At 46.6% G+C, this 7,594-nt stretch overlaps 1 protein-coding gene across 5 annotated transcripts; it reads right to left on the reverse strand.

Moving 5' to 3' along the window:
• Positions 1-367: 367 nt before the first annotated feature.
• On the reverse strand, positions 368-6,177 carry LOC123093061 (BTB/POZ domain-containing protein NPY4). 5 transcript variants are annotated; one of them, XM_044514944.1, is made up of 5 exons: positions 5,945-6,177; positions 4,177-4,904; positions 2,933-3,002; positions 1,400-2,557; positions 368-1,142 (listed from the first exon to the last, which is right to left on the reverse strand). In XM_044514944.1, the coding sequence occupies exons 2-5, from the start codon at positions 4,236-4,238 to the stop codon at positions 615-617; spliced, it is 1,818 nt and encodes a 605-aa protein (XP_044370879.1). In that variant the 5' UTR covers positions 4,239-4,904; positions 5,945-6,177; the 3' UTR covers positions 368-614. The 5 variants fall into 5 exon arrangements, with proteins under 5 accessions (XP_044370879.1, XP_044370881.1, XP_044370878.1 ...); XM_044514946.1 differs by lacking the exon at positions 5,945-6,177 and adding an exon at positions 5,699-5,896; XM_044514943.1 differs by lacking the exon at positions 5,945-6,177 and adding an exon at positions 5,678-5,896.
• Between the last annotated feature and the right edge of the window lie 1,417 nt (positions 6,178-7,594).

Below are 7,594 nucleotides of genomic sequence, written 5' to 3' on the forward strand. Positions count from 1 at the left end.
CTCACACGCACACGCAGATACTTCTCTACAATCATATTGTTTTGGTGTGAGACAGCTATCACTTCACCAATTTCTTCATAGGAACAGAATCAATTTCGTTTGTGATACCGCGTTTTTGTTAGGTTTGTCAGCCCAAGCAATTTCCTACTGTGATATTTTTTGCTGATGCTTCGCTGGGTTCGGTTAGATTCCAGTACCTTACTGATCCTTCATTTTGTTCTAACCCAAACCTGCTAATCTGCAATTCTTAGCTCAGGATACCACGTCCAGAACCAAGGGTAAACCGTGTCCAACCTGGTACTGGTACTGATCTAAAATCACGCCGTCGCAGTGGCCAAAGCAACTTAAGGTCCAAACACATTAGGCCTCATTATAACTACTAGGAGTGAGTTAACGGCATAAAACCTCACAGCAGCACCAAAGGTCTCACAGGTTTCATGGCAAAGCCTACATGCTAAACAACAAGATCCCCCTAAAAGCAGACCTGACATTATAACATCCCTACAGACTTGTAAAAAACATTAGTTCTTGCTTCTATGCAACATTCATTCTTAAAGAAGAAGAGGCAGCAGCTAAAACCCCAGCACCACTCTTTTGATGAGATGCAGGGAGGGCTAGGCAGCCGACGGCTTGGTGCTCCTGGAGGGGGTCCTCTTGGGATGGTCCTGGCTCCGCAAGATGGCGCTGTCCGACGAGTCCGAGCTGCTTCGCTCCCCGGTCAGCGCTTTGCTCGACAGCATCTTCCCGAGGACCTTCTTCGGCGTCGCGCCGCCCTTGGCCTTGCCGTTGGTGGTGCTCTTGCTGCTGCCGTGGCTCTTCTCGGCGCTGTGGCATTTCTCTAGCTTCGTGGTCTTTGATGAAAGGCTCAGGTCTTCCACCGCTATGACTCCATCCCACTCGTCTTCAGTGTTTGTTGTGGCGCCTGACCTTGAGCTCTCGTAGGAGCCGATGCAGATGCTGTCAGCTCGGACGGTCGCCGCCGCGGATGCCCTTGTCTGCTCGTGGTATAGCACCTGAACCACGGTCCTCAGAGGGAGGCGCTCGTTCTGGACGGCGTGAGCGCATGCTTCTGGCGACAACTTCTTGCAGTCCATGAGGCAGCAAAGCTTCTTCTTGTCGCTCTTGCTTAGGCTTGGGTGCTCCTGCTCAAAATTTCATAGAAGAAAATGTAAAGCATTTATCAAACAAATATAGAACCATAACTTCATAAGGAATAAGAAATCTATATGCATCTATATATATAGATATTGGTTGCGATGAAAGAAATGAATGCAAAAGAATTTCATAAACCAAAACAAAAACAGCAACAATTCAAATACATTAGGAATATATTTGCAAGAACGCACAAGAAAGTGATTTAGTATGCAATGTACATGCAGATGATGAGTTGTAAGAGTACCTTCATATACATGTCGATGGCGCGATATATCCCATCATGGACAGGCCTTGAATTGCCTGAAATTGCCTCAGCAAGATTGATGAACTTCAAAACAGGGGTATTGGGGTCCTTTGCAACCTCGGTGAGATAACCATCAACAACTTTTGCTACTGTGATCATAGATGCACTAGGTGCTTGCACGTGACCGTTCACCTCAGCATTATGTTTCTGAGCATTTTTGCAATCTTGCCTCACATACTCTTCGACGATACTAAGGATCATGTCAATGTCATAACCAGTTGTCTCCCCATCGACTGTAGGAATAAGAAGATCTGACACGGATGCTTCATCCAGCTGCCGTCCAATTCTCTTCACCAGCTCTTTCCTGCACATCTCTCCACATTTAAGCAGATTGGTTGCCCTCAGTAGCTTTAGCAGGAAGCTGCATGAGACTGAGCCTTTCTCTGATGGTAGCAAGCATGTGATGGTAACTAGCATCGCTCGGACCTTTCCATCACCATGGATCATTGAAACCTTGCTTAATGAGGGGAGCTTCTTGTATGTGTAGGCTTTGATTGCTTCACCAACAGCATCCTTGGGCACCATACCCATTGTTTTGATAGCTGATATGACTTGCTTGTAGGAATCAATGTCAAGATCTGTGAGATCCTCGACCCACCAATCCTTTGGCACAGACGGCTGCTTCTTGACCCCATTCCATTGCATATCAAGGTCATTCTCAGTTGAGAGCTTCTTGCGATTGTACGTATATGACCATTCAACCTTGGAGGTGTCAACAGAGGCTTTTGAAGCAATGGAATCAATGCAGTGGCTAACCAGCTTAAGATCCTCTGACCATGGTAAATGAGCCTTTGTTGTCCCAAGGACAATAATAGAATCTTTCCAACTCCTGAATATGCTTGAGCTGAGGAAGACATCAATCTTGTAGATCAGATTACCCTTGTCGACAGTTTCATTCATCTCCAAGTACTCTGCAGCGCAGCGGGCAGCAACGACATTGTACGCATTGAGTGTGACAACCATGCCATAGCAGAACTTGGCACATATCTCAAAAGCCTTTGGGCCACCAGGAATGTCATGGATGTGGATATCAATATTTTCATCACCAGTTGTTGGGATCAACTTTTGAAAGCGAGCACACTTGGATAGAAGTGGAAACTGCATGGATGGGTGATGTAAAAATCAGGAAAATATAACTCCACATTCCGTTAGAAATATAATACTAGTACATTTGGTAAAAAAGAAAAACATATAATAATGTCATCTCTGCAATGGAACAATGAATTGTGTGAACTCCATACCATAAACTAATAGACTAACTTGAGTGAAACCACGAGAGCTAATAATATGTGATAAAAGGAACACGTTACAAGGGTTTTCGGCATGGAGATAGGAGAATAAGTTGGTAACCAAAAGCAAAAAAAAAAAGGACATGAGGCCATGTACTTCTGAAGCACGACTAATTTTTACTAACATGGATCTTATGAAAGCAGTGTACAGCAAAAAGTAAATGAAGAGGACTGAATTGTTTACCTTGTGAAGGTAAAACTTTGTGTTCCCTAGACGAACAGTGATATCGCTCACCAATTCAGTTTCCACAATTCTGCAAAAACAAACAAGTCTCATAAGAGAAATAAAAAAAGAACAAGCAACTGCGATCATTTTATATCTCTTTTATTGGGTAGTCATTTGATATCTTGGAAGGACAAGACAGTATTTTATTCAAATATGTATCCAAATGGATACAGGATTTGCTATGAGTGGATAACAGATTTGTCTATTTAGCATGAAACCATTTAAAAGAGATGGGGAATGCATAAAATGAAAAATCATGAATATCACACGAGAAATAACCTCGTACATTAGAATCTAAAAAATAAAGAAAAAAATAGCTCAAAAGCAGTATCCAATTAAATATTTTGTAAAAAAGAAATGAACTTACATGTAGTACAGTACAAACTAATGTTTAGCATTTCAAATATAACTGGAAAGTTGGTCAGAAACTTCAAATGAAGCACCATTTTAAAATCACTTCCAAGTTCTCAACTCTGAATCCTTTTATTTATTTTTTTATCTTTTTTTGCGAAACGGTATGGATTGTATTAATCAAGGATGATCATTACAATCCAACTCTGAATCCCTTTAAGCACTTGGATATCCAAGAGTACGGTTATCTTTAGGGGACTTTTTCAATCATACAGCTATACCATTAGTTCTTTAGAAAGACCCGACAAATCACGGTCATCCCGCTCTAACCAAGGCTGAAGTAGACGACATTAAACTTGGAGCAGTTAACATCATACAAAAGGCTCCCCGGAAAAAGGAAATCATACTAAAGGTACTTGTGTGGATCCCAGGAACAAAATATGCACATATCCTGGATAAGATAGGGTATATTACCCATAAGACATTTGACAATGAGAGGATACAAAAGAAAGTGGTAGTCCCACAGTTTGAACTTTGACCCTTAAGGATCTGAGAAGTTGGGGAAATATAATACTCGCATACAGAACACAATAAGAGACTGTAGTTGTTTATGCTGGTTTGTCCGTTATTAGCATTTTATTATGATCCGGCCCCTCTATATCAGAACTTTCAGAGATGCAGAAATGAAGAGAACTGACACAAAAACCGGTTCCTGTTGGGATCATGGATTAATAATACCTAAAACCAATAAGCAGTGAAATGGTTGTGTGCTGATCCAAAGATAGCGAGCAAACAGAAACGATGCACAAGGACAAGGTAAAATGAACATGCAAGTTGAATGGATCACTCACCGGACTTCGCTCCCATCGTCTTGAAAGGTGTCCGGATTCGATCCGAGCTTCATGAACTTCATCTTGTAAGAAACAGAGGTTCAAAGCACGAACAAGCCAACAATGCGCTCACACACAGAGCAGACCAGACCACCACCGCAGGAGGAGGAGGAGGAGGAAGAAGAAGTAGACTTGTGTGCTAACCCATCATACTACTTGTCCACGGGCGGAAGGAACAGCAACGGCTCCAGACCAGAGGGCAAAGAAACAGCAAGTACAAGGAACAGAAGCAACTTGGCTAGGCCGGTGGGGTGGGGAGGGGGGCGGCGGGAGGGAGATGGAATATGGCAACGTGCCCGGCCCGGCGCTCGTACAACGGAAACAATAGCAGCAGCAGCAGGATCGGTCCTTGAGGGAGGCACACTCCACCCCACCCCGGCCTACTTATGCGGGGTGGTGCTGCGGCGAGGAGCACAAGCGCCTCAGGGGGAGTAAACAATGGCGGGGAGGGACGGACACCCACAAAGCACAAAGCTGACACAGCCCCACCTCCTCCTCCCCTGCCGCTATTTCTTAATCCGCCTGTCCTTCTTGATCTTGGTGGATGAGATCTTCCGCAATAAATTTCCTTTCCCTCGCTACAGCACCGGTAAACCTTGAAAGAAAGAAAGAATCACGCAGTATCTTGTGTCCAACGCGCCTAGCATAAACAACGCGTCCACATTCCTCCTCCCAGACCCTACAAATCTCTGCAGAAACAACGGGAAAAACAGAGTTAGCCGAGATTTTTTTTAAAGGCGTCGGAGCAGGGGTCGATCGACACCGCGCATCTTTTTCTAACGCAAGTGGGGAGGCAACGGAGAGGCCGGACCGGCGACCACTTGCTCGCTCCGGTCTGCGCTCGTGCTTGCGCTTGCGGGGAGGAATCTTGTAACAAGATCTCGCAGCCTTGTGCCGGGACGAAGAGAGATACTCCTGCTAATTATATATACTACGGAGTACGCAACAAGAGGGAGGGGGATAACGGAATTTGGTTGATTAAAAACCCATTGAGCCCACAGGATTTGCAGCCGCAATGTGACGGCCACGAGGGAGCATGTGGAGGGAGGGAGGCGTCGAGATTTATAGCGAGCCACGGGGATGGCAACAAAACAAAACAGGGGTAGTACCCAACCCAACAAAGAGCGCAAGAACAAACGGAAAGCGGGCAGATTAGGGCCAGCCATGACCGGAGAAAGAGGAACAGTGCGACGGGCGGAGGCAGACCCACCTCCCCCGAGAAAAAGACGGGCTACGCCCCCACCCCAGCAGCGGACGGAGCCAGCCCCAAGAACTGCTCACCGCCAACAACAAGTGCTCTGCCCTGCTCTGGGAGAGGAGTGCAGCCAAGATGCGGCCACGCGACGCAAGTGCGCGCGCGCATATGCCCTGTCTCCCTGTCGACCCGGCTGGGAGGAGTGTCTCCCTCCGATGCCCGCGTGCGTGCTTGTGTTGGGAGCGGGAGAAAGGCGTGGCGATTAACCTCGGGCGAGAGGGTGGTGACCTTGCTAGCTAGCTTGCTTGCAGGTGTCCTCCTCCCTCCAATGGCCGCCGTGAACTGCACTGCACCCACACCCCGAGGAGCGAGCGAGGACGACGCGGCCCGGCGTGCCTCCTCAAGTACCCACAGCAGAGAGACAGCACTACCACCACCCCTCTCTCTTTTCTTTCGCAATGCACTGTGAAACGGAGTGATATGCAACAGGGAAAGTGAAAGCGAGGAGATCGGAGGGGGAAGGAAGAGGCTCACCGCAAGCGTCCAAGGAGCGAGCGGCAAGGGAGGGGGCAGCGGGTGCTCGGACGGAAGGCCTTTGAGGGAGCCGGGCTGCCGGGATCGATCGGTCGCTTTTGGGTTTTGTTGGGTTTTCTTTGCCGCCGCGCCCACAGCCTCGCTCGCTCAGGCTCAGCTCACTGTGCGCGCGTCCTGCTTCTGCTTTGCTTTCGACAGGAGAGGAGGGGGGAATGGAATAGAAAGCTCTCTCCCGCCCGCGGTCCTGCTCCTGCCGCAGGGTGGTGCTGCTGCTGGTGGCCGTGCCGTGCTGCCTCGCCCCGGCGCCTTTTGCTCAACGCTGCATTTTTTTTTGGCAAACGGTATATACCTACGTATTTATGGTACAGTATGGGTCTATACGTCTTTACAGCGTAGCCTGGAGGAGGAGTAAATAATACCCCATGCCAACGTGTGCTGGGTTCGTGGTTCGTGGATGGCAGGTATGGTTTCCTCCTTCGGCGTCTTAGTCGTGGTGGGGTGCCAGATCTGAAGTTCGATGGCGTGTCCGGGGTGTTGCTCCGGTCTGATTCTTTCAACGACAATGGCTTCACTTTTGGTGAGCCACCTTGGAGGTCCGCAAAGCTGCATATCAGTGATGGAGCCGCGTTGAACTCGGGTGAGGAGGTGATCCGTCATTCTTTTCTTCGGTGGCTTCTGTGGTGGTGCCGGAGGCAGGTGACGGGCGTTAGTGTCAAGCTCAGAGATGTTCTGCTATCTTTTCAGTTTTGTCATGTCGGTTCTTACGTGACTTGTACTTTGTTCTTTATGATATGAATGAGACATGTATAACATGCAAAAAAAAAAAATACCCCATGCCAAAGTATTAAAGCCTTCCTAAATGATATGTGTGCCATTGATTTTACCTGCTGGATTACTCCTCCTGTTATTATGGTGTCTTTTAAATAGGTATATAAGCCATTAATGGGCTAGAAAAGGCTGGTAGTATATACTACACTTTGCAAACAAGGTAGTAATTGCGTCCATTGTTAAACAATGTTGTCTCATGTAACGTGACATATAGAGATTACATGAGTAGTTTGAGAGTAGTTGAATCTGTTAAGATAGATTGTGCCGGCAGGTTGCTGCATTCATGGCTTATCTCCTGTAACCGGTTATATATGTGTAGTCTGAAATGCATGCACGGGCAACTAGGAGGAAACTATATATGTGTAATCTCTACTATTGAAGAGGAAGTAGTGGGTTAAGCACTTGTTATGCAATGTGTTAGTACAGTGGAATAACGTGTACATTTTAACTCAGAAGAAACATAAACTTTTAAACCGTCTAGAGGCTTGAGATAAGGCGATCCATTATCGCCTTATTTGCTTTTGTATGTACTGAAGGATTGATTGCTTTGCTGAATAAAGCTGAGGAAGAAGGGAAGCTTGAGGGAGTGAAGGTGTGTGGGGAAGCATCGGCCATCACTAATCTATTGTTTGCAGATGATTCATTAATCTTGATGAAGGCCAAGAATGGGGATGTTGGGTGTCTGAAAGAAATCCTTGCATCATATTGTGCCGCTTCGGGACAGAAGGTTAGCGTGGAAAAGTCAAGTGTGTTTTTTAGCCCTAATACTAGAGTTGAGATGAAGAAACAAATTTGCAGTAGTTTGAATATAATGACCGAGGC

Source organism: Triticum aestivum, chromosome 4B (genome assembly GCF_018294505.1).
Source record: "Triticum aestivum cultivar Chinese Spring chromosome 4B, IWGSC CS RefSeq v2.1, whole genome shotgun sequence".
NCBI classification, from domain to species: domain Eukaryota; kingdom Viridiplantae; phylum Streptophyta; class Magnoliopsida; order Poales; family Poaceae; genus Triticum; species Triticum aestivum.